This window comes from Panthera uncia, assembly GCF_023721935.1.
Source record: "Panthera uncia isolate 11264 chromosome D3 unlocalized genomic scaffold, Puncia_PCG_1.0 HiC_scaffold_8, whole genome shotgun sequence".
NCBI classification, from domain to species: Eukaryota; Metazoa; Chordata; class Mammalia; order Carnivora; family Felidae; genus Panthera; species Panthera uncia.
In genome coordinates, this window is record NW_026057586.1 from 38145634 (window position 1) to 38173407 (window position 27774).

The 27774-nt window shown below is 36.3% G+C and overlaps 1 protein-coding gene across 5 annotated transcripts in view; it reads left to right on the top strand.

The window, feature by feature from the left end:
* The window catches only part of NOL4 (nucleolar protein 4), a 424003-nt gene that overhangs the window by 82906 nt on the left and 313323 nt on the right, over window positions 1-27774 (top strand). For 2 of the 5 annotated variants that reach the window (XM_049620233.1, XM_049620235.1), the window contains exons 1-2: window positions 12281-12359; window positions 13364-13404. Coding sequence is in view for 3 of the 5 variants with exons in the window: in XM_049620236.1 (XP_049476193.1) it covers window positions 12210-12359; window positions 13342-13404 (213 nt within the window). In the remaining 2 variants the exon portion in view is untranslated. Of the gene's footprint in view, window positions 1-12209; window positions 12360-13341; window positions 13405-27774 lie in introns of those variants that run through there. The other 3 variants (XM_049620230.1, XM_049620231.1, XM_049620236.1) reach the window with 2 other exon arrangements.

The following is a 27774-nucleotide window of genomic DNA, read 5'->3' on the forward strand; positions in this document are numbered from 1 at the left end:
TTTGTGCCAAAGAGAGGATGAATATTCTCCATAAATAATTGTAATTATCTTCTCATTGAAGCAACATAAACTTGGAATTCAGTACTGTTTTCTTGAATAGATCATCAATTTTGGAAAGAAGTGGAATTAAATTTTCTGTTTTTACAAATGAATTGCTGGTACAAAAATTAATAAATTTTGTATAGGTTTGCCTTTCCCAAAAACATATTTTTCGGTTGAAGTACTTTAGGTTGAAATACTACATTTTTCTCTTTATGCTGCTTTTATTCTGCAGTGGTTCCCCCCCCCCACACACACACAAATACTGTCCATTTAAAATTCTACAAGTTACCTTGTCTCCTTTTTAAAAATACAGTTAGTAACTTAAACACTTTAGAAGATGTTAAAGAATGCTGCAACCTAAAAGTTCTTAATTTGGGTTATAAACATTTTACTTAAAATTAGAGTGCATTTCTTCAGTAATTGATAAAATCAAAGTTTTGTGGGGTTTTTTGTTTTGTTTTGTGTGTGTGTGTGTGTTTTGTTTTTTTGTTTTTTGGGGTTTTTTTTTTTTTTTTTTTTGGCTGAAGGTGTCTTACAAAGTATTTACTCTACCAGATATTTGTTTTTAAATATATGAGTGAACTGAAGAGGAAGAGGTGAGGGCCAAATAGCAGGATCTTCCCTTAAGGTTAAAAAAGGGAGGTTAGGGCTGCAGATGACCACTTTGAAAATTAGCACTTTGTGCTGGAATGAGAGTGGAAATGTATATTTCATGTCTCTTTCCTATTACTAGGGGATGACTGCTTGAGCCCCCAGCCCTGGATTTGTATCCTAGCACAACCTAGTGATTGGAGAAAGTTTACTTATATTCCCAATGCCAGCTTTCCTGTATGTAAATTGGGAACAGTAACTGAGCCTGCCCCAGAGAGTTGTTACAAGGGTGAAGGACCCTGCTTACACCTTGCACCATATCAGCGGGGACTGCCTGAGCACAGGGACAGCTTCATGCACAGCAGCAGCTGTTGCTATCACTCGTTCCACTCCCACCTCCCATGCTGTCCTCAGCCTTGTAGTTCTTATTTCATCTACCAGTTTTACTCTTTCATTTTACTCTTTATTTTTCCCTTTTCTGGGGGGGGGTCTCATTCATTTCTCTCCTTCGTAAATTCATTCATTGATTTCTTCAATTCACCGTCACATTTAGTCCCCAGGAATGGCTGAATTTTTCCTTCCCAAAATTTCTCTCACCTGCCCCTTCCCTTCCCCTCTTGTTACAATCGCTCTTATTTAATCTGGATATGCTGTACACGTTACTGTTATAGTAGTTGCTTTAAAGCACTGGTCTGATTTTGTGATTCTCATGTTGAAAACCATTGTAATGGTTTCTCACTACATCTTCAATAACGTATTAACTGAACTGACATCCATGACCACATTGGGTCTACCCCATAATTCTGCTTCATTCTTTTTTTTGTTTGTTTGCTTCAAATGTTTATTTATTTATTTTGAGAGAGAGAGAGCAAGCAGGGGCGAGGCAGGGAGAAAAAAAGAGAATCTCACGCAGGCTCCGCAATGACAGCATTGACCCCAGTGAGGGGCTCAAACCCACAAACTGTGAGATCATGACCTGAGCCGAAATCAGGGTCAGTCCCTTAACTGACTGAGCCACCCAGGCGCCCCATGTTTCATTCGTATCTGTAACTAACTCCTCTCCTGATTTCTCAACCTTTACTGCATATTAGAATCCCTGAAGATGTTAAAAACTCCCTTGCCCAAGTGCACCCATGATCTATTAAATCACATTCTCTGGAGAAAAGACCTAGGTATCAGAAATTCAAAGTTCACCAGGAGATTTCAATGTGCAGCCAAGATTGGGAACCAGTTTTAGAGCATGTTGGATTTATCATGCTCTACTTGTTACAGTCTCTTTTGACCTACTCATCTAAACTAATGGTAGACTGCAAGCTCCTTCAGGAAGGGAAACAGCTTATGAGTTTTTCTTTGGAATTAGCTAAAGTAATCTATCACAGTATCTTGCACATAGTAGAGGTAATTTCTTAAAAAAAAATAAAAAGTTTCTTTACATTGAAAGAAAGATGGAGCATGAGCAGGGGAGGGGCAGAGAGAGAGAGAGAGAGAGAGAGAGAGACTGAGAGGGAGAGAGAGGGAGAGAGAGAGGATCCCAAGCAGGCTCTTGCACCTTCAGCATCAATGCAGAAACCAAGGTGGGGCTTGGACCCACCAACCATGAGATCATGACCTGAGCCAAAACCAAGAGTCTGATGCTCAACTGACTGAGCCACCTGGGCAACCCAGTAGAAGTAATTTCTTAAGCCTTGCCAACACTTTATACTTACTCATACTGCCCCACTCCTGGGCTTTCTGATTGCATCCGTCCTGCAGAATTATATTCCAAGGGAGCACCCTTAGGTAGTTACAGCAAGTTACGCCAAATTTGGGTCCCTTTCCATATTCATAGACTGAAGCCTCCTCTTCTTCCATTCCCCCATTGCTTTATCTCAGCATAGGACAACAGACTTGCCAATGGGAAATGAACTTATACAGTCAACTGAGTAGAGTAGGAGCACAAGGGTACCTTTCAGTTTAGGTAGCACTTTGAAAAGTATTGGCAAAATTTCAATTTTTTGCAGATGGTCTCTATAAATTTTTGAGTTTAGGACTCTTGAATATTGAGTGTTGGAACCCTTTTTTTCTTTATTATGTTGTTTTATTTGTTGTTTATAAATTGACAGAGCTTCATACTGCTTTTATTTGTAAATATTTCACTAAAATTGCCATCCCATCAACTTTATCATGATAATTTTGTCATTTAAGATAGCTGTTTGATAACAACTGGACTGAAGAAGGACAGGTGAGATCACTATTTTCACTCACTGATTCCTAAACAGTAAATGTGTTATATTGGCCTTAGTTTGAATTGTGTAATATAATTATGCCAGTAGATGTTTTATTTGATATATCAAAAATTTGACTTTCAAATATTTTTCTTTAATGGAGCAGAAAATTCTCACAAATTATCTGAATATACTTGAGTGACATATTAGTGTCAATGTCTATGTGTATCTTACCAGAGCTTAATATTGGTGCAAGCAGATATACCCCTCTGTGGAGAATGGGACTCAGGAAGGATTGCAGGAGAGAGATCCCTGAATGGTTGTGTTCCCATCAGTTCTTGTTTAGCTTCATAATGTAATTGGAAATGAGGAATTTCAAAAGAAGTTGAATTTGAAACTTAGGAATAGTGTATTCTAAATAGCTCCTGTAAGGCCAAGAAAAGACATGAAAATCTTTTACGATAGTCTTTTAACATAATGGCATATTGATTTCACTATAATCATGTTAGTATCTCTAAACTTTGTGTCTCTCATTTACCAAATTCACGTTTGCCTTAAATTTTTTTGTGTATGTATGTTATCTGACTGATGGGCTGTTAGTAAGCTAGCAGGAAGTGAAGTAAGGGTGATTCATTTTTGAGCTTAACTATTATCTTCCTTCAATAGCATTTTAGTGTGTTAATATAATACAATTAGGACATTGAATAAACCATAATTTTTTGAGCACAGACTTGCCATCACACATTCCATTTACAAATCTGATTAGTTTTGCTATCATGTTAACTTTAACATAAAATTTTTCCAATAGTACCTATGTTTTATAGCACCCTCAAGTGTTATGTTAGATTAGTTAGTTTTTTGAATTCTTGTTATCTAAGGCTTTTTATGTCAATGGTTGACTACAGGAACTGCGCTATAAAATATTCACTTAATTCGTTAAATATGTCACTCATCTTGAATGACATAAAAACAGTGGTATCCTGGGGCTAGTTTGTACTAATTTAAGAGAGCTAATTGTTACATTTTCAGAAATTTTATAAGCCATTTGTGAAACAGCCATTATTAAACATTAAGGGATATGAACTTAGTAAGCTATTTACTCTGAGAGGTGGTAGAAACTCAAAATGTATCACTGCCTAGTTATGTTATTATTATTCATACTTTTGTTTTTTAAAGCTTATTTATTTTTGGTTTGAGAGAGAGATAGCATGAGTGGGGGAGGGGCCGAGAGAGAGGGAGAGAGAGAATCCCAAGCAGGTTCTGTGACGCCAGCACGGAGCCCGATGCGGGACTTGAACTCATGGCACTGTGAGACCATGACCTGAGCTGAAATCAAGAGTCAGACACCTAACTGACTGAGCCACCCAGGCTCCCTATTATTCATATTCTTGAGGTAGCTTTTCTGGTCTATTTTGTGGTATTTTCACCAGACTGCTATGCTGTCGTGCATCTCTTCCTAACTCTGGGCTCGGTGACTTCACACTGGTATCTTGAAATATTCTTTGGTGGAAGTACTTACACCACGGAAATCAGCAAGTACCACACATCAGGGCTGGATTTATTGTTCTGCTTATGGCCATAGTGCTGAAGCTGAAAGAAGTCTCAGTTTAATAAAATTTATACAAGGGAGAAATGATACAACAGTAAAGTACATCCCATGTTAAATTACAAAAGAACTTATTAGGAAGAAGTCTGCAATGAAATTCCATTTGACATTATCATGGTTTGAATAAAATAGCCTGGTTTTGCTGACCAAGAATTGAACACAAGTCAATGAAAGCATTCTGTGAGAATTAGTTGTCTATATGTAATTTACAGTAAAAAGTATTATGTATTTTGCTATTATTTATAAGTTGTATGCTACACATCCTTATGTTATTAAAATTTATAAAAACCTTGTGTATGGGGCGCCTGGGTGGCTCATTCGGTTGAGCATCCGACTTTGACTCAGGTCATGATCTCATGGTCTGGAGTTCGAGCCCCGCGTCGGGCTCTGTGCTGACAGCTCAGAGCCTGGAGCCTGCTTCGGATTCTGTGTCTCCCTCTCTCTGACCCTCACCTGTTCATGCTTTGTCTCTCTCTGTCTCAAAAATAAATAAACATTAAAAAAAATTAAAAAAAAAAACCTTGTGTATACCAACACACTGCTATAAGCCTTGGTGATTTAGCCATTTCCATTTTCACTCTACATTTATGGGTGTGCAGACTGTTAGAATTGTATTGTATGAACTCCTTTTTTGATGTTTTGCCTCTTTGAAATTAAGGGTTTTTTTTTAATGTTTATTTATTTTTGAGAGAGAGACAGAGCGTGAGAGGTGGAGGGGCAGAGAGAAGGAGTCACACAACCCGAAGCAGGCTCCAGGCTCTGAGCTGTTAGCACAGAGCCTGACGTGGGGCTTGAACTCACGGACTGTGAGATCATGACCTGAGCTGAAGTGGGACGCTTAACCGACTGAGCCACCCAGGCACCCCTGGCCTCTTTGAAATTAAAATCTGTGTTGTTGCAAATGGTAATAGACAGTATTACGTTAAGTGAAATAAGTCAGATTGAGACGGACAAATGCCATGTAATATCATTCATGTGCAATGTATAAAACAAAAGAAATGAATAAACAAACAAAAAGCAGAATCACCCCTATAAATATGGAGAAAAAACTGGTGGTTGCCAAAGGGAAAGGGGTTGGAGAGATGAGCAAAATGGATGGGGACGAGTTGGGGCAGATACATGTTTCCGGTTATAGAATGGATAAGTTACGGGAATAAAAGGCACAGCATAGGGAATATAGTCAGTGATAGTGGAATAGTGTTGTATGGTGACAGATGGTAGCTACATTTGTGGTGAGCACAGTGTAATGTAGAGTATTTGAATCACCGTGTTGTCCACCTGAAACTAATGTAATATTGTGTGTCAACCATACTCAAAAATTTTCTTAAAATTTAAAAATGCATATTTAAAATACAATAAAATAAAACAAAAAAGAAATTAAAATTCAAAGCTATTGGAGACTGCGTATTTCAAGTGTTTTTGAGGCATAACACACACCGTGTAATTCATCCACGTAAAGTACACAATGTTTTAGTATATTCACAGGATATAAAACCATCACCACCATCATCTAATTTTAGAACATTTTGTCCCTACTAAAGTCCCTTCTTTGTAACCATTAGCAGTCAGTCCCCATACACTCCTCTTCCTAGTTCAAAGCATCCAATAATCTGCTTCACATCTGTAAATGTGCCTTTTCTGGACACTTCTTATAAAACGAATCAAGTAATAGGTGTCTTTTGTTGTGTCTGGCCTCTTTAATTTAGCTTTATATCTTCAAATTTCATCCATGGCATAGCATGGATCAATACTTTATCCCTTTTTATGTCAGAATAATATTTCTTAGTATGCTTATACCACATTTTGTTTATATATTCAGTTCAGAGGCATTTTATTACCTCTATTTTTTTGCTGTAATGGATATGCTGCTGCATTTTGTACACTTTATTTTCTGTGGGCCTATGTTTTAATTTCTCTTGAATATATGTGTGTACTTAGGGCTTTTTCAGTCATCTGGTAAATCTGTTAAATTTTCAAGTTCCTGTCAGGCTTTCCAAAGCACCTGCATCACTTTGCATTTCCACCAGCAATGCATGAGAGTTCCAAGTTCTCCATATCTTTGCCTATACTTATGTTTGATTATAGCAATCCTAGTCAATGTGAAGTAGTATCTCATTGAAATTTTTATTTATGTTTCCCTGATTACTAATTCTGTCGATCATTTCTTCTTGTGCTTACTTGCCATTGGAACATCTTCTTTGGGGAAATGTTTATTGAAAATCTTTACAATTTTTTTTGTTTTAGGTATACAACATAATGATTATGGTGTAGATATATAATGATTATATGATTACAATGATTATATGTAATGAGACATATATCAAAATGATCGCCACAATAGGTCTGGTTAATATCCACCGCCACCCATAGTTACAACTCTTTTTTTATGATAGGAACTTTTAAGATCTTAGCAATTTCAAAAATGTAATACAATATTATTATCTATAGTAACCATGCAATATATTATATCCCCAGGATTTATTTATTTTATAGCTAGAAGTTTATACCTTCAAAATTTTGACCATCTTTACCCATTTAATCCACATCCTACTTCCTGACCCTGGTAACCACCAGTCTGTTCTTTGTATCTATGAGTTTGGTTTTTTGTTTGTTTGCTTGTTTTTTTACATTCCATATGTAAGTTAAATCATATGGTATTTGTCTTTGTCTTATTTCTCTTAGCATAGTATCCTCAAGAACCATCCATGTTGTTGCAAATAGCAGGATTTCCCTTTTTTTTTGTGGCTGAAAAATATTCTATGTGTGTGTGTGTATAATACCACAATTATGTGGTAGCACAAAATGTGGCTTATATACATATGACCACATTTTCTTTATCCATTTGTCCATCAACAGATAGATACTTAGGTTGCTTTCATGACTATTTTCTCCCAACATTCATAGCTATTGTAATGAAAATGAGGGTGCATGTATCTTTTTGAGTTAGTGTTTTTGTTACCTTTGGATAAACCCAAAACTGGAATTGCTGGATCATATGGTAGTTCTATTTTGAACTTTTTGAGGAATATCCATACCATAGTGTTTTTCATAGTTCTGCACCAGTTTACATTCCCGCCAGCAGAGTGCAAGGGATCACTGTTCTCCACATCCTCACCAACATTTGTTATTTCTTGTCCTTTTGATAGTAGTTATTCAAACGTGTATGAAGTGATATCTCATTGTGGTTTTGATTTGCATTTACTTGATGATTAGTGATGTTGAGTACCTTTTCATGTACCTGTTGTCTGTTTGGGTGTCTTTGGAAATGATGATTCAGATCCTTTACCTATTTTTGTAATTGGAATGTTTGTATTTTTAGCTATTGAGTTGAATGTGTCCTCTATATCTTTTGGCTATTAACCCCTTATCGGATATATGATTTTCAAACATGTTCTCCCAGTTCTGTGGGTTGTTATTTCACTTTTTTGATGGTACCATATTCAGCACAAAATTTTTTTTTAAATTTTAATACAGTTCAATTAATTTTTCTTTTGTTGCTTTTACTTTTGATTTTATAACTTGGATGACTTTGCCTTACCTAAGTTTAAAAACATTTATTTCTCTGTATGGTTTATTTTTTAAAGAATTTTAAGTTTTAGCTTCTACATTTAGGTCTATGGTTCATTTTGACTTAATTTTTTTGTATGGTGTGAGGTCGGGATTCCATGTCATTCTTTTGCATGTGGGTATCCAGTTGTTCCAGTACCATTTGTTGAAAAGACTATTTTTTCCCTGCTGCATTGTTTTGACACTCCTATTTAAAATGAATTGAAAATGACTGTAAGGGTTTATTTCTGGAATCTCAATTCTGTCCCATTGATCTATGTATCTATTCTCATGCCCAGTACCATGTTGTCTATTATGTAAGATTTATAGTAAGTTTGAAGTCAAGAAGTGTGAGACTTCCAAATTTCTTCTTTTCAAATATTATTTTGGCTATTCTAAGTAACTTGCATTTATATATAAACTTTGACTTGTCAGTTTCTGCAAAAAACTAGCCAGAATTTTTAAATGGGGATTACACTGAATTTGTAAATAAGTTTTTGGAATATTACCATCTTAACAATATCAAGCCTCTGCTCTGTGAGCATAGGCTATTTTTCCATTTATTTGGGTCATTAGAAGTTTTTATAACAATGTTTTATATCTTTCAATGTATGAGGCTTGCACTTTTTTTTTTAACTTTTTGTCTAAATTTATGTCTTGTATTCTAATTTTTAGATGCCATTGTAAATGAAATGATTTTCCAAATTCATTTTTGGGTTTTTTATTGCTAATGAACAGAAATGCAATTGATTTTTATATATTACTTGTAAACCTCAAATTTGCTGAACTCACTTATTAATTCTAACAGTTATTTGGTGGATTCCACAGAGTTTCCTATATACCAGATCATGTCATATACAAATAGAGATAGTTTTTTCTTCCTTCTTTTCAATCTAGGTGAACTTTCTTTCTTTCCTTCCTTCCTTCCTTCCTCCTTTCCTTTTCCTTTTTATTTCTTTTTCTCTTTCCCTTTCCATTTTTCTTTCCCTTTTTCTTTTTCTTTTTCTTTTTCTTTTTGTTTTCCTTTTCCTTTTCCTTTTTCTTTATTTTGCCTAATTGTACCTCCAGTAAAATATTAACTAGCAGTGGCTAGAGCAGACATTCTTGTTTTGCTCCTATTCATAGTGGGAAAGCATTCAATCTTTCATTGTTAAATATTGGTCATGGGATTTTTATAGATGCTCTTTATCATGAGAAAATTTCTTTCTAGTTTATTAAGAGTTTTTCTCAGGAAAGTATGTTGGTTTTTGTCAAATGCTTTTTCTGCATCTATTGAAGTGATCGTATGCTTTTTGTCCATTATTCTTTAATATGGTGTATTACATTAATTAATTTGGGGGGCACCTGGATGGCTCAGTCAGTTAAACATCTGAATGTTGATTTAGGCTCAGATCATGATCTCGGCTCAGGTCATGATCTCGCAGTTCATGAGATGGAGCCCTGTGTTGGACTCTATGCTGACAGCACGGAGCCTGCTTGGGATTCACTCTCTCTCCCTCTTTCTCTGCCCCTCCCCAGCTCCCACTTGCACACACTCTCAGAATAAATGTATAAACTTTAATTAATTTTTATATGTTAAACCAATCTTGCGTACCTGGGATTGTCCTACTTGGTTATGGCAATTTTGAGTTTTAATGAGTGTGGGTGTAAATTGAACTTCATCACAATTGCAAGCAGATCCATATGACAGAAGGATAATAGGTGATTTCCCTTCCCCAATGCATGTGATTTCAATGTTATCTTGATTAACACTGATTTCTTGAAAGTATACTGTTAACCACTGATGGTGAAGCATTTCCTATATATGTTCCCATAGCGCAATTTGTAACTTCTGTACTCTAATTCTGTACTCTAATTCATACAACCTGTAGTTATATGATAGCCACCTAAAAATTTCAAGTCTTAATCCCTGAATTTTGTAAATGTTACCTTGTTTAGAAAAAGAGTCTTCATAGATGCAATTAAGTTAAGGATAGCGAGTGAAGAGGTTACCCTGGATTATCTGGTTAGACCTAAATGCCTTCAGATAAAATGAGTCATTACGAGAAAGAGACACACGAAGGAGAGACACATCAAAAAGAAGAAGGCAATGTGACATGGCCTCAAGGCATGGAATGCTAGCAGCCACAAGACTGGAAGAGACCAAGAATGGATTCTCCTGTAGAACTGCCCGACGGGGTGCAGCTCTGCCACCATCCTTGAATTTGGACGTCTGGCCTCCAGGCCTATGAGGAAATAAATTCTCTTGTTTTAAGCCTCCTATTTGTACTAATTTATTACCAAAGTCACAGGAAATCAGTATACACCTCTAACAATTATTTGATATTTTTTTTCTGTACTAGACTGTGAACTCCACAAAGACCTTGGTCATCTGTCTCATACACATTGGTAATTTTAGTGCCTAGTAGAAGGCTTGGCGATGTATTTGGTCTTTCTGGGATAATTGTTGAAGGAGCGAGTAAGTAGGCTGTGATTCCTACGTCGCTCATATTTTATTAACTGTATACAGTCACTATGTTTCTGATTATCCAGCAAAGGAAACGAGAGGAAACTGTAAGTTTTATGAGTTGGAGAAAAGACAAAATTTTATGTGTGTTTTTGCTGGTGGGAAGAGCTAAAATTTGGATATCTAGCCTAGGAACAGTGGATGTTCTCTGAGGAGTGGGTGTAGGTTGGATTGATTGGGGGATGGGCATCTGAAATGGTGCTTCCCAGGCACTGTACTCTAAGTTACCTCAGTTTTTCGGGGTAGTTACGGCCATGCTTCATGCAGTTTCTCTGTACTTTCACTACATATGCTGGTTTTGTATCACAAGACAATAAGGGATTATCCATGAGACCCAGTATAGAAGAAGAGATGGCTTAAGATGTTAAAGGAGATAAGTGAGAAAGATATAAACCTAATGAGGAATCACCTGCATTCTAGGTAACTGTGGAGGAGTGCTTCAAATTTAACAGATTGTGAAATACACAGTCCACATATATTTGAATATATACGTATTTGAATATATATGTAGTTATTTAAATATATACGTATAGTTATTTAAATATACCATTTGACTCATTGACTGCATAATAATTTAGCTCAGATTAATCATTCTCTTATGCTGTATACCAACATTAATGCCTACATCATGTTATTTCAGATTATGCCTCGGGGTCCACGTAAGAACATTGTGTGTGTATGCACGTGTGTGCATGTCTGTGTTTGCAAATAGAAAACGCTTTCATATAAGATTAAATGTCTTTCTTGTCTAATTCCTAATTTCTTATTCTTTTCTTATGAATTTCTTACTTCTCATCATTTATGGGAGCTTTTTGCTACACTTTGTACCACCATGGCTTTTACCCTGTGTGAATTCCCACTCACATCAAATTGTGTTTCTTCCAAGAAGCTATCTCAGCCGGAGGTGATACCTTTATTCTTTCAACTCCTATAGTATGTTGTTTACATTTTTATCCCAATCATTAAAATGACAAGAGCTGCTATTTGTCAAGTGTTCACTATATGCCAACCAATTGGGTCACATCCTTTTCCTTTGTTACTTCATTTGATTACAATTCTGTGAAGCGGCCTCTATTATCTCTGTTTTCCAATTGAGAAAACTGAAATTTGAGAAGAGTGAAATTTAGGGGAATTTCAGTGATTTGCACAAAACATCCAATTTCTGAGTGGAGGGTCCAAAGTTCACACCTAGACTATCTCTAGAGCTTCCATTTTTAACTTGAACACTTAGTGCCCCTTAGTCTAATCTTAAATTATATGGTGTTTAAGGTTAGGGCTTTCATATTATTTCTTTTATTTCTCTAATAACAGCTTCCAGTACCCAGCAACTCAATAAAATTGATTGGATGAATGAATCAATATTTAGAATGAAATTATTGTAATAAAAATTACTAAGCCTTAAAATATGTTTTAGAATAATTTAAGAATGTTATGCTGATGGCAACAAATAAGTCATTATAAAACTTAAAAGATGTTATTTATGGGTAAGCATGATCACTATGCCAGATATCTTTTTTCATATTTCTTAAAGTTCTATATGTGAATGTGTGAAATTATGCAATATTCACTCACAAGTTTTTAAAGTTTCCTATCAGATGATTTGGCTCAGTTTATCAAAATGTTTTTGTTTAATTACCTCTTTGTGGTGAATATATATTTCTTTATTAATTTTGTGTATTTTATTTATTTATTTATTTTTTGGTTTTGTTTCCAGGATGGTGTAGGGGTAGATGAGAAGCTGTCTTTGCGGCGGGTAGCTGTGGTTGAAGATTTCTTTGACATTATCTATTCGATGCATGTGGAAACAGGGCCAAATGGAGAACAAATTCGGAAACATGCTGGACAAAAGAGAACTTACAAAGCAGTAAGTTAAAAAAAAACAAAAAACACAGAAAATAGAAAGGCATGCATTTTGGAATTTGATATTATGTATGTTTGTTGAAATGGTTTAAATATTTATAAATAGTCTATCTTTAATATAAATTAGACCATATCATGGTCACACCCAACATGTAAACTATTATTATTACTGATTCTGTTTTGGTCGTATATTCACTAAGTCTGTTGCATATAATTTAAATCTGTCTCTAGCACTCTCATTTTGTTTTCTTTAAATATACGTAAAATGTGGTAGTCCCAGTCAAATGCCCACAAATGGAAAGATATATTTGTGTTACATATTCAATACATAATATATATTCAGATCATAAATATATGATATATGGACTGGGTCATATGAACTTTTGTACTACCACTATAGTCTTAACATTCCTTCCTTTCAAATCATATTGTGTATTATAAGTATTTCCATTTAATACTTATATTCACATGGATAAGAAAATTTGATGTACTTTTCTTGTGTCACCTTATATTAAATACATTTGTCCTGAAGAATATGCATTTCTAAATTTTCCAGAGTAGAGGATTAAAATATATGTGTTGTTTTCATAGATCCAATGCCCTTGAACATTTTAAAATGAAAATAGACAATTATGTATATCGTAAATTATGTGGAAAATAGATTTAATTAATTGTTAGATATTGAAATATTTTCAAAATGGAGTTATATATTATTTCTAAAGTTTCTAATTATATATACAGTTTGACCTAGACATTTTAATCTAGCTTTTATTTAATCAAACATTTTATGAAATCATCTTATAGATATTTCATCCTTTCTGGGAAAATTGAACAGTAAATTATTCTTTTCCAATATGAGCAAAGTATACATCAGAAGTGTTTTATCAGCAATCAAAAATAATATCCTTTTTTAGAATTCTTATTGAACTTTGCTTTTGGCTACCTTTTTATTGACTGTTTTCAGCTATATTGATACACAATATCAGTCTGGATCCATTTTTTTTTCAGATACAGAAAAATGTGTGAAATGCTCAAAGTTTCAAATACAGGTACATATGTTTGAAAATTAGCTACTGAGCATAAGAAATAGCTTCTTTTCCATAACTATTTTTTGCTATATTTCCAGGGTCATATTGAATCTTTGTAGTTGCATAATAACCCCTAATACATGTTGTATTTATCTCTCCTTCTCTATGGTTTTGTTTCTTGGCTGTTTCCAAATTGCATGGTTTGTGGGCAGGCACTATTGTAAGTTTCCTTACATAATTCTGCCACATAAACTTTCTTTTGACTTACATATCCTAGGAGACATTCTTATCATGACTAATGACAATGGCCTAGCTTCTTAAAATATTTTTATGTAGACTAATATTACTGAACATACTCATTTTGCTTGTCTCCTAAGCCAGGGTTTTATCTTTGGATATTGGATATTAACAGGAAAAAATATACATCGATCTACTAATATCACTAACTGTGTACCCTTAAGATAATGCATTTTCATGAAATAGCTACCTGAACTTGATAGAACTTCGTACGGTAGGAATGCATAAGTTCAGTTGTGAAATGGAAACAAATGTGTCAACAAAAAAGTGGCTTCATTGTCAGTAGTAGTGTGGCAGCCAAATCTGTTTAGGTGCCAAAAGCAATTTAATATGATTTAATCTTTGAAGTGTATTTATTAGACACCTTTAATTGAAACGGAAACATGATGTAGACCCAACTCTCACCGTTTTCTTAGATGAAATGTAGGGAATGTGATCCCTTGCCATGATTCTTGCTAGACACTTCCAATAAATTGGTAAACATGTTTCCAACATGTATTATTTTGCATTAACATTATGAAGATATTGTATGCATTTTGGGGTGGAAATACCAACTTTGGACATATAAGTAGCACTGAAACATCATCCATTCCCTCTTGAGAACATCCTATTTGAAGATCCTTTCCCAAGTTTATTTTTAATTTCCACATCTAAGATATTTTCACCCTTCACTAATATCATGAAGATTCTTCTCGGCATAATCTTTTACCTCCTGCTTTCTCTTAATTGAATCCTAATTAGGAAAGATTTCCATTTTATAGAGTAATAATACATCATAGAACAAAAAGAACCACTGCAATGCCAGCAAAACTGTGCATATCACTCTATAATAAATTAAGTCTAATGTTAAAATTTAATATAAATGTTCAACTAACAGGGCATAAAACTAAATGCAATTTGAAATGGAATGGTTTAGTGGTACTAGGGCCCTACACTGTTGGGTCAGTGTTTAATTCTCAAGACTAATGCTAGAATTGGCTAGTCATTGGTAGAATTAGCTAGATATCAATTGCAATTACAATGGTTCCCATTAAGTTTAAGATTTTTTTCTACTTCTAACACATTAGTCATAGCGCATGCATGATTATGTTTATTGACCTTTTTTCTCCCTTTTGCTACATGGCCAAGAAATCATACTTATACAACTAATCATTAAAGCGTTTCATATTGTTTTAATAATATTATCAATAGATTTAGTGATCATTTTATTTACTTTGCCTTTTTTGCAAATCTTTCTATGTTTTCACTCTGCAGGAAATGGTGGTCGTTTAATATTGGATTAACTTTTGAATGCTATTTGTTTTTATCTATCTGCGGTATTGTCATTCCTTGAAATATCTAGGCATTATACAACTTAACTGTTATCACAATCTGACTTGATTATAGATAAAATTGGAGGGTATGTGTCCTACTCATGAGCTCTTTTTAAAAATCCACATAAAATGACACATTTTAGGAATATGTAAAGGCTATCATAATTATTTTGTTCAGTCATTGGGGAATTCTAGTGTCTTTTAGGTCTTTGCTTTTTTTCTGCATTTTTCCTTGCATATATGTGAACTATTACTGCTGCATTAAATGTATTTCCTTCCTTATATTTGACGATAGTCAACTCTTGATTATCTGTATTAACAGAATGGAGAGGAGGAATGGCTCATTTAAATATCACTTACATTTGAATTGAAGATAAATCTTAGTACTGAAAATTGAATGTTAAGTGTGCTTAATAATTTGGAAGTTTACTCCAAAATTAATGACGTAACATTATAAGAAATAATTGTGAGATGTCTAGTCTTCTAGTACTTAGTTCTTCCCAACTTCTGCCCGCACTTTACCTTTGGAAATATGTCGCTCTTCTTCAGTTATCTTTTGTCACTTGTGTTTTATCACAGGCTAAGCACAGCTGCCCTTCCAGTAATATTTCTTACGTTAGGGTCCAATTAAAGGGTTAAATTTCAAACTCTTTCTTCTACATGTAAAATAGGAGGAACTGGTAGAAATCTGGGAACTAAGGGGAAAAGTTGGTGTTTTCAACAGAGAGAACAGTCTGCATATAAATGTGTACACATACACACACACACGCACACACACACAACTTGTAGTGTGATACAGTAAACCTACATGTATTATTCACATACATAGCTGCCAATAATTACATTCATTTAATTCAGAGTGGAGAACATATGCTGTAGCTAAAAAAAAAATAGGCTAGAAGCCAGACAAACTCAGTTTCAGATTTCAAATCTAGCACTTCCTATCTGTATCAGTTTTGGCAAATTATTTACTTTTTTTTCTCCTCCTGTTTCAAGGGCGGTAACAATATGCATGGTGTGGCGAAATAAATCAGTTCATATGTGTAAAGTGCTTGGTACATGGTAAAGTTTGGAATAATATTATTTGTCCTTTATCCAATCACTACTCATGTTCCAGGTAGAAGAATAAGCAGGATGATTCCCATAGATCTGTCATTGCCTTAGTTACAATTATGGACATAATCTCCTCTGCCCGCCCCGATGCCTCTGTGTTGGGAGATAGGAATAGTAATAACTTTTCATGCATTCTTTTATGTCCCATTCTAGACATCAGCATCCCTGGAAGTCCACAGTGTAAGTTTTATCTGAGGTTTCACTGGGCAGAAGGGAGGCATGAAAGCAGGCCAGGGTTTCCATGTTCAAGAGGTCTCCTGCTTCATGGAAGTTAATGAGAATTCCATTCTTTTTATTTGCTCTTTCCAAAGTTTGAGTCTGTTAAGTTACTTTCAGATTAATTTTTTGAAAAAATTTTAAAACTGGCTCTCTTTAAGGAATGTGTTTTCAATATGAATTGAACATCCATTTCTAGGGATGTACTATAGAAAAATAATGTATCGTGCAGAATGTATTGTGCATTCCTACTCTGAGAATTAAAAAGGTACATCTTTATTCTGTGAGACCTGGAATACTTAACCTTAGCTTTAATCAGCATAATTTTTGTTCTGTTCTTTTTATAAATACCTATTGGTTTGGTGTTTCCACTTCTGAATAGGACATTTTAACTTGCACCAGTTTCTCATGATATGTATGTAAAATTTTCTAGAATTCTTGTCAACTTATGAGACTAATGAGAAAAATTTGTAGCCAATCTGGTGTGAAAAAATAATACTACACTAAAATTTAAGAGTTCTAAACAATTAATTTAACCACTTTTTGGCTTAGGCTACAGTTTACTCAGATACGAAATGAGGGGGCTACATTTCAGGTTTCTTCAAACTCAAAGAATAACTCCAGTGTTAATGGTGTGTATGGGGCCGTCACTGTGCTGGAGACATAAGAGATAGTAACCAAAGTGAGTAAATTGGTTTGCACCAGAAATGTTCAAACATAGGGAATGTATCCTGCTGTTACAAAGGCAGATTGGCTGATAAGCATAGAATAGAGATAAGATATTCCTCCTCCACTCTGATCCAGAAAATTCTTCTATAAGTAATCATAATGATGATGATAAGAGCAATAATGAAAAGGATCTGTAGTAATTGGACTTCATATTTCCAGGAATTTAAAATAGTAATCAAAGGAGAAAGTCCATAAAATATTATCAGTGTCAGCAAATCTTCACTGCACTCCATTTTTGTTAAAAATTTTGCAGTAATCTGAATCATGTGACGAATGAGCAGCTCCTTAGTTATTATGGGATTTTAAGCTGCTGCACCACACATACGGCTATACCCCAATTGCATTTATTCTTGTCTAGAACGTGATGACTTTGCTATATATCCCTTTTGTTTATTTATGGTTTTTCTTCTGTATCTTTATTGTGAACATGAATGATCGTGTGAAGACCAGTGTTACCTGTCTTACGGTCCTGTAGTCTGAGACAGCGTTTAATAGGATTTGCTCAATCTTACTATTGAAATAGGGGGCTACCTATATACTTCTGTGATTAGTGCCAGAGAGGCTTTGCTCTCCAAATATTTTTCCCTTCCCTATCACAGTGCCTCAAGTTTTACAGTTAGGATTTAATTTACTTGGGTTAAACCATGGCCCCTGTATCTTTATACAGGCTTCATATATCCTTGAGCAAGAAAAGCTGGAGAGTAAATTGGGCTTCGAGCAGTCATCGACACTTTGTGTGATCACTTTACACATTTGCCTCTGTCTGTCGTATCTAGCTGGGTTTAACTCAACCATAGAGAAGTATACTGGATGGGAATGTGTGTTGCCCTAAATTAATGTTTTAATATCTGGCACCCCAGGTAGCATAGGATCTGCTGGATTTTTGTATGAGCCCTTAGTGTGGCATTACACTTACATATAGCTTTTGAAACATGTATGATATTTAGAAGTTGAGATCTCATGTCATCAAGGCAAAGATGAAAAACCTTTACAAACCTCATTTGAAAATATTTTCCAAAAAGAGGATACCATTTATTTTGATATTTTTAGAACGTGAGAACAGTGTTTAAAAATATGTTAGAAAGGTTGGGGTGCCTGGGTGGTTCAGTCAGTTGAGCCTCCGACTCTTGATTTCAGCACAGGTCATGATCCCAGGATCGTGGGATCCAGCCCCTTGCTGGGCTCCACGCTCACAGCGTGGATTCTCTTTCTCTCTGTCTTTCCCTCGGTGCCTTTCTCCCTACTTGCACTCTCTCTCTCTGAAAATAAAAGAACGGAAAAAAGGGCACTTGTTGTATGAGCACTGGGTGTTGTATGTAAGTGACGAATCACTAAATTCTACACCTAAAACTGATATTACACTGTATGTTAACTGGAATTTAGATAAAAATCTAGAGAAAGGAAAAAATTAAAAATTGATGGGAAGTATTAGATTTAAAACTCTGAAACTTAAATCGGATTTTCTAGTAAAAAGTACTATCCAATCATGATTCACTATAATACAATAAAAAAGTGTATGCTTCTGTCTCTTCTCAATCCCTTTTAGTATTTTCAATTCTCTCCTTCCCTCTCACAGATTCAAGTGCATGGATAGGGTGTTACTGAAGCTAAGTGTTGAGGAAAATGTTCTCTGGGACCTAGAAGTTAATATTATGCTGATAAGCCATCTTCTTTGACTTAATGCAAAGAAATTTCAAAGCAAAGTAACATAGCAAATGAATATAGGTTCCTGCCTTGTTTATGCAGGGAACATTTTTTATTTCATTATTATAAACTACAGTGGCTTTAAAAAATTTTTTTAATGTTTATTCATTTTTGAGAGACAGAGACAGAGTGCAGTCAGGGGTGGGGCAGAGAGAGAGAGAGAGGGAGGCACAGAATCTGAAGCAGGCTCCAGACTCTGAGCTGTCAGCACAGAGCCCAGCATGGGGCTTGAACTCACAAACCTTGAGATCATGACCTGAGCTGAAGTTGGACACTTAACTAACTGAGCCACCCAGGCACTCCTACAGTGTCTTAAATAAACAACTGTTCTGGATATCAGATAGAGATAGAAAAAAAACCTTAAAATTATTCTAGCTTCAAATAATTTTGTAGACATTCTCTAATATTGAATTCAACGATGATATTATGAAATTATAGCTAGTTTATCCTTGAGAGTTTATGAGTACAAAACATTTTCAATGATAGATATTTTATGCTACTTGGATAAGGTTCCTTTTTTGTTTGTTTGTTTTTGCGTTTTATGACTGGGTAGATGTTGACATAATCACACAGTTCTTGATGATGGGGGCACTATATCTGTTTCTCATACCACTGTGTCAAAGAAGGCACTCAGTTGTCGAAGGAATAAATTCTCCTTGTCTTTGTGAAGCCCTTGCCTTTTTGATACCAACTAAAGAGTATAAAGATGTTACTGTCACTGGGAATAATGAAATAAGATTAGCAGTGTATCCCATGGCTGTAAAGACTGTGGACTGCACAGCCCATGTTGACCTTGAAAAGAGCCCCAGATTTATGCAATTTTGTAGGTTATGAATAGGGTAAAAAAAAAATATTTTAACACAAGTGCTTCTCATTTGCTTTTCAGGCAAAACTTGAATGCTCCATTAAATAATGCTATCATCTTTGGGGTGTCTGGGTGACTCAGTCAACTAAGGGTTGGACTCTTGATTTCCGCTCAGGTCATGATCTCATGGTTCGTGGGTTCCACCCCCGCATCGGGCTCTGCACTGATAGTGCGGGGCCTGCTTGAGATTCTCTCTCTCCCCCTCCCTTGTTCTCTCTCTCTCTCTCAAAATAAATAAACATAATTTTTTTAAATGATGTTATCATCTTTGAGGCAGGATATGAACACTACTTACTTTTCCAGACATTGGTTTATTTTTATCAGATACACACTTACACCTACATATTCCACACATACACACATATATAGGTTTTAGGCAAGTGATTTCTAAGTATTGAAAACATCTATTAAATTTAAACATGGTACACATAATGTTATATCTACTTTTATATTAGAGCAGCCATACTATTGTTGAAAACGAAAAGTAATTTTCAGCCTAATAAGTCAGATGGGTGAAACATCTCAGAAGGAAAAAAAAAAAATCAATGGCAAGGCAATTAGAGTTATTATACAACCATTCTGAAACTGAATACTAGTGTACTTCCATTCATCAAAATTGATTTATTTCTCATATAGGTGTAGTTAAAATTATCACAGGTGGGCAGATTAATAGTGCAAATCCATTATACTCTGAAGCTGTCTTTTTGGTAGTGGAAATAGTCAAAAGACATAAGAACTCACCGAAACCAGTTAATCATCAACTAATGTCACAAGCCCTGTCGTTAACAATTTTTGTATTAAACGATAATGTCCCAGTGAGTAGATCTGTTCCTCGAAAGGGAATTAACCTTTTGGAGAAACTATTAACTCTTAATGTCCAGCCTGGTAAATTGCTACTTCGGCGCACCCTTGTGGTGAAAGTGAGCCAATGCAGCTTTACAACAGGATGATTAATGCCTACCAGCTGGTGATTCTCACTCGGATCCAGAGATTTAGGTCTTCCCTGGTGTGGTGATGGTATAACAAACAAAAATCTCCCGAGTTTCTTCAAGCATATGCATGGGTGCACCTATGTAAATACTTACATAAGTATTTAAAAGGGATAAACTATAACAGGAAGAAGAGACAGGATGTGGATGACTAGGATGAGGTAGTAGAGAGAAAATGGTTCCCGTTTTGATGTCAACCAGACTTGTTTTGTTCTTACTTAGTTTTATTTTTTTCTCTACTGTGAATAATGCTGCTCTAAGCATTTGTGTCAAGTTTTTTTGTTTGTTTATTTTTGAGAGAGAGAGAGAAAGCATGAGTGGGGAGGGGCAGAGAGCTAGGGAGGCACATGATCCAAAGCAGGCTCCAGGCTGTGAGCTGTCAGCACAGAGGGCTACCTGGGCTCGAACTCACAGATTGTGAGATCAAGACCTGAGCCGAAGTCGGATGCGTAACCAACTGAGCCACCCCGGCTAAATCCCAGATTAGGTAACAAGTTGGGCTTGTATTATGTGAAGGATTTTTTTTTTTTTTTGAGGCTCAGAAATAATATATGTAAAAATTTAAACAGTAATTCCTTCAAACATGATACTATATTGAAGGGAATGGAAATTTGTTTTTTTTTTTTTGATGTGTAGTTTTTGTGGGGTGACAGATTCTATAAACAGCTTCTTTAAAAAATTATTTGTTTATTTAATTTATTGATAGAATGCAAGTGAGTGAGGGGGAGAGAGAGGGAGGGAGAGAGAATCCCACCAGGTGCAGAGAGAGAGAGAGAGAGAGAGAGAGGGAAATAGAAATAGAGCATGGAGTCTGGAGCCGGGCTCCAGCTCACGTGAAGTGGGGCTCCAGTTCACACGATGCAGGCTCAAACTCATGAACCATGAGATCGTGACCTGAGCCGAAATGTGATGCCTGACTGACAGAGTCAAACAGGTGCCTTTACGTAGCTTCTTACTAACTAGATTTTGAAAGATCTCTTTCTTTGTATCGTCTGTGCTCCTCTTTGGCCTATGGATAACACTCCCCCATGTCTTTCATGCTTGACTTTCCCAGAATTGAGATTATGATTCACTGGCTTTATCAGAAACAGGTGTCCTTTCCTGATAGGTAAAAAAGAGACCAGCCTTCACCTATTCCTTGTCTGTTCACCTGCCCTACTCCTCCCCAGCCCCCTCTTTTTTCCCGGGGAAGTCCTCTCCAGTCAGTACATGGCACAGCTGTACTCTACTCCTTGGCTACAGTAATGGGAAAGGAGGTGAATCCCAGAAGAAACTGACTTAGCTGCCACTTTTGAGAATTTGGAACTTTGACCAAGAAATCTCTCTCTTGGTATGCTTTTTCTCTTAAGTAGAGAACGGGTAAACATAGTATCTTTGACCTATGTATCCATTAGTTATTATCTGTATAATCGAAGACAGCATTTCTCAGTCGGGCTCTGTAGGTCTTTCGGCGGGCAGTTGGCTTTGTCCAAATACTCCAAGCCATTTACTATCCTTCACCCCTGAATGTTATGTTCCAGCAACACAAGCCCGGCTTCCTGTGAGAGTCAGAATGCATCCCTATTCTCTATTTCTGGTCACCTCTATAGCACAGTAAACACACCAAGTTGAGAGATGTTTTCTTCTTTGTTTAAACATTTTTTAATGTTTATTTATTTTTGAGAGAGAGACAGAGCAAGAGTGGGGGAGGGCAGAGAGAGAGAGAGAGGGAGACACAGAATCTGAAGCAGGCTCCAGGCTTAGAGCTGTCAGCACAGAGCCCGATGTGGGGCTCGAACTCACGAACCATGAGATCATGACCTCAGCTGAAGTTGGACGGTTAACCAACTGAGCCACCCAGGCGCCCCGAGAGACATTTTCTGAAGGACACCATGTGGCCAGTTCTCTACTTAGTATCTCAGAAAATCGTTATCATTATTTGCCGGTTGTTGAGCAATTCAAGAATTCAGACTATGATTTCTGCATCCGTGGCACATAGTTATCCTCTCATGACTGTGCACTTTGCCTGCACAGATCTTTGAGGGTGCTGTAACTTACTGGACTCCTGAGTAGTGAAGTCTAACCTTCTCCATTTATTCCCATTTCCCCTAAGGTGCCTAATTCTTGCCTGCTTTAAGTACCTGTGGCAGTGGTATTCTTAGGTACCTGTTTCAAAAGAAACACTGCATCCCCATTGACCAGCAGCACGTAGTAGTAAAGGTAAAGTTTAACAGAGGGGATTGCAGTCAGAACCAAGGGAGAGCTTGAATGTGCTGATGAATTCTAGACCAGGAAGTTTGAATTCTTTTTTTTTTTTTTAATGTTTTTTTTGTTTGTTTTTGAGAGAAAGCATGAGTGGGGGAAGGACAGAGAAAGAGGGGGACAGAGGATCCAAAGAAGGTTCTGAGCTGACAACCGCAAGCCAGATGTGGGGCTCAAGCTCACAAACCGTGAGATCATGACCAAGCGCCCTGGAAAGTTGAATTCTAACTGGTCTTTCCTAACCCCAGTAAATGCACTAATATTTCATATTATAAACATTTTTCAGAAAAAATCAAGAGAGGAAGTAAATTCTCCACAATTCCCGTGTGTGTAATTGTGTATTTTCATGTAGCTCTTCGTACAGCAAGTAATTATATAAGCATTTGCTTTGCTGAGTCATTTTATTTACATGCAATATTTAGGGATTCTCTTTATTTTACTATTAGGAAATGTGCATGAAGAAAAACTTTTCACTGCCCATCTGCTCATTTTTTTTCATCTAATATAAGAATTCTCTGTTACGACAATCTGTTCCTTAACAGGCAAATATTCTGACATAAGAAGTGACAAAAATAGCATTCACAACTTTAGAGATCTATCGCCAGTTGCTTATCTCTCTTGTTGATGGTGTCTCATTTGCTCAATTGATGATAACTATTTTAATTATTGTAAAAAATACAGCTCCAAATTAAAGATGTGCATCATTATAAGAGAGAGAAAACAGAAAGAGAATAAGGTTCTTTTTTCACAAAGCAATACAGTGAAGTTTGAACTGTAATCAATGAAGCAAAAACTGTTTCCAGGAAAAGTTAATGAATTAGAATTAAATTACATGGCATGCTACTTCTTGTTTGCCTATGCCTTGATCTCCTAGTGTGTGATGTTGTAGTGCCTCATTCATGTGCTTTGCCCTGGAATGCTGTTCCCTCTCTGCTTACCTCCTCAATTCACGTCAGGTGGCGGTTTTCTGTGCTTCTGCCCAAGCTGAGTGTCTTTGCCCTTCGCCTCTCATTCTAGCATCTCCCTGTCCCTGGAGGACACTGACTTCTGCCACTGTTCTGCCTTCACCATTCATTCCCCTCATACTACATCCGGTGCATTTGCTTCTGGTTTTCAGATCACTTTGAGCTATCTACAGGTTGACCTGAACTGTCTAAAAATATCCCTGCCTGCATTAGGCCTTCTTTGGATTTTCCAGCCTTCATTTTTAAATTTGACCGCCTATGCAGCATCTTCTCTCAACCCCATAACAAAAATATTTGCATTGACAGACTGCATTCTTCTGCTTCAGACCCATTGTTTGCATTACCTATCACAACCCCTTAGTGAGTTATCAAGTCAATTTAGTGGGTTGTAAATCCTTTAAAAGGATAAAATGGAAGGAAACAGAAATGATCAGTTTTAATTTATAAATGTGTATATGTGCTAGCTTATCATATAAACTATATTTACACTTGTGCTGTTGGTCTTAAAAGTTGGAAAGCATCACTTTAAATGGGGACTGTGATTTCAAATTGCCTCCATACTTTCCAGTAATCACTTCCACTCCCCTTGGCTCTCACTTCAGCTCTTGGTACATTCTTATATTTTCCTGACGTAACAATTTGTTTCAAATTTAAAATCATCTTCAGGCTCTAACCCATATTTTCGCTCATTTTAGATAAATGTATCCTGTGAGATTACCAGATTTAATGAATAAGACAGAGGATGCCCAGTTATATTTGAATTTCAGATACACACTAATTTTTAATATGCTTGTCCCAGTATTGCATGTTTATGTGGGGTTTATGTTTAGCTGGGCATGCTGTGTTTTATCCACTATCATTAATCCTATTTAAAAATCAACACTAGACCCTGAGGGTAGGAAAAATTGTGGTGCCTCCCCTATCTGTAATTAAAAATAAGAACAGTCATAAGCCCCAAATACGTGTAAGGATGATCTGAATTTGCCATGTTACACTCAGTTGCTTTTTTTTCTTATTAGAAATTAAATTCCTCCAGTTGTGAAAAATAATGAAGTAAAACAATCCTAAAACTCAGCACTAGATGTTCCTTTCTGGGCCGCCCCATCCCCCTCAACTAAGTGAAAAAAGCAAGGGGAGCTGGTGAATGATCCAAGAAGAAAGAAAATGATCAGACAAGAAAGAGGGAAAAGGAAAAGCGGACCATGCTGTGACTGAAAATAGCAAATGATAATAGCACCAGAGTCGTAGCAAATCAAGCAATAGTGCAGGATTTATGGGAACTCAAAACAAAACAAGAGATTCCTGTCGGGGAGCAGTGGTGACTTTGGGGATGGAGTGCAAATGCAGCTTCAGCTGGTTTCGGTATTGGAGACATTATTAAGGTACGGGGATTCAGTTGGTTGTTTAACAGACATGTAGGGGTCAGACAGATACAACCCAGCACCAAATGTTTCTGAACATTACTGAGGGTTTTGACCCCAAAATTGTTGAGGTCCAGAGTGAATGCAGTTTTGATGTAGGTAAATGCCTACAAGCCAAATGCCTGGCTTGCAGTCTATTTGAATCTTACCACACATGCACTTTTTACCTAAGAGCATTTATGTGGAGTCCTGATGAAAGCATTTTTCAGGATGACTTTGACTTTAGAATGAATCAAATAGTTACTAATAGGCGACTCCAATAATTTGATATACCCAGGCACATTAGTGGTATAGAACCAGATGTAGAAGTATTCAGGGATAAGTTTACTATCTGTGCATTTTGGTAGGTATTTGTTGAATAAGTAAATGTTTAGGTGAAAGGTGAAAGATGTCTTCATCTTTGTTTTTTCTTTTTTTTGAGAGAGAGTGTGAGCGGGGGAGAGGGGCAGAGGGAGAGAGAGAGAGAGAGAGAGAGAGAGAGAGGGAGAGAGAATCTTAAACAAGCTCTGTGCTCAGTGTGGAGCCCAGTGTGGGGCTCGATCCCATGACCCTGGGTTCATGACCTGAGCCGAAATGATGAGTCAGATGCTTAACTGACTGAGCCCCCTGTGTGCCCCATAAATGTCTTCATCTTTGAAAGACAGCTTCCATATGCACCTCTGCAAATTAATAATTATCTCTGTGGAAGTGCAATGATGCTCCTGCTCATCTTTTCTCATGCATAAAATGGGTAAAAGAGAATCCATATAAATATAAGAGCAAACCACTGGCTGGACATTTCAATTTCACAATACATGTAGAAAAATGTCTGAGCCAGGTGTTAGAGCATTTGTGGGATTTTTTTTTCTTTTCTTTCTTTCTTTTTTTAGCCTTAATTCCTTCCTTTCAAATGTGTTCAAAGATACACAATGTGTAAAGTAGATAAAGGCAGGGTAGCCCTTGTTGAATAGAAGATATTACCCCGAACTAAGGCTTCCCTTCTCCCAAAAGAGGTGTGCTTCTATTTCTTTATGAATCAGGACCTATGGGGTCTTCAATAGCATTTAGAGTTATAGACTTTATTCAATTATATTTCAATTTTATTTTATTTTTGGAAATTTTTATTTATTTTGAGAGAGAGAGAGGGAGAGAGAGAAAGAGAGAGAGCGTGCACACATGAGCAGGGGAGGGGCAGAGAAAGAGGGAGAGAGAGAATTCCAAGAAGGTTCCATGCTCAGCGCAGAGCCCACTGTGGGGTTTGATCTCATTACTGTGAGTGAGATCATGACCTGAGCTGAGAAAAAGAGTAAGACGCTTAACCGACTGAGCCACCTGGGCAGGCCTAAATGTTATTACTTTTTAAAACTGCAGTTTCTATAGTTGTATTATCCATTTCTATACACTGCAGGTGGTTTGTGATAGAGGAGCACAGTATTAAATATCACAATACCAAATATAGCAAGGTAAACAAATTTCACCAGGAGAAAACTTCTAATTTATTTTTTGTTCAGAATCTCAAGAGTGTTCATAAGAGAAAATAGCAAAAGTTTATCTCCAAGGGCAAATTCTTCCACAAGTTACTGCATGGTATTCAGCAACAGACATGGTTTTAATTCCAGTAAAATAAAAGTATTATTGCTACTCTCTAAAATCATTTTACAAAAAAGGCAAAAGTAATTTTAAAAATAGTATGATTAGGCCAGTTTTATTTCCTTAGAGACTCAGTATCTGAAATGGAGCACACTATACCAAGACATCGAGATGAGGAGTAATGTAACTTACGATGAAATTCAGCACTTGCCTACCAGTTTTCCAAATTACTGATATTTAGTAACATTAATTCTGGTTTGTTTTGTTTGGGAAAACCTTACTGAACCTAGGACAAAATGGTGTGATTTTGGGGGATAAATCGTTTGACGTTAGCTGTTTTGTTTTGCTTTAAGAAGTGTTTGCTAATGCTCATGATTTCCCAGCATCATGTAGTGTCTCCGTTTCAGCTCATGTGGCAGGCTTGAATCTTAAGCCAAGAATGCCTTCTCCACTGGTGAATTTCCTTCAACAATTAGAATTCTTACTCCTTTAGAAATAGGCTACTCATAGTCCTTCTCGTACATTCTATTAAAAGCAGAAGCCCTATGCATTTTGTTCCCGGCTGTTAAATGTGACGGCATTGTCTCGAAGCCGTCACTTTAGCCATGGGTTCTGCCGAACAGCATGTTGTTCATTTCCTCCAGGTGGAGCTCTCCGTCGTTACTGCACAGTCTGATGTGTTTCTGGTGGAACTTTGTAACCTGAGCCAAGGTACAGAGAATTGGACTGCCCCTTGTATTCAGAATGTCACCTCAAACCAGTTACAGCATCTTAATATTACAAAGAACCGCACACTGGGGGACATGATAAATATTTCAGCATGTTAGCCTATGCAGTGACATTAATATTCCAACTCTTTATGGATGAGACAGTCTCTCTCTATTTCTTTTTGAATGCTAATAAGCAGGAGAGGCTATATATACAGTGATTAAAAGGATTGTCTCTGAAACCAGATAGTCACCTGAATCC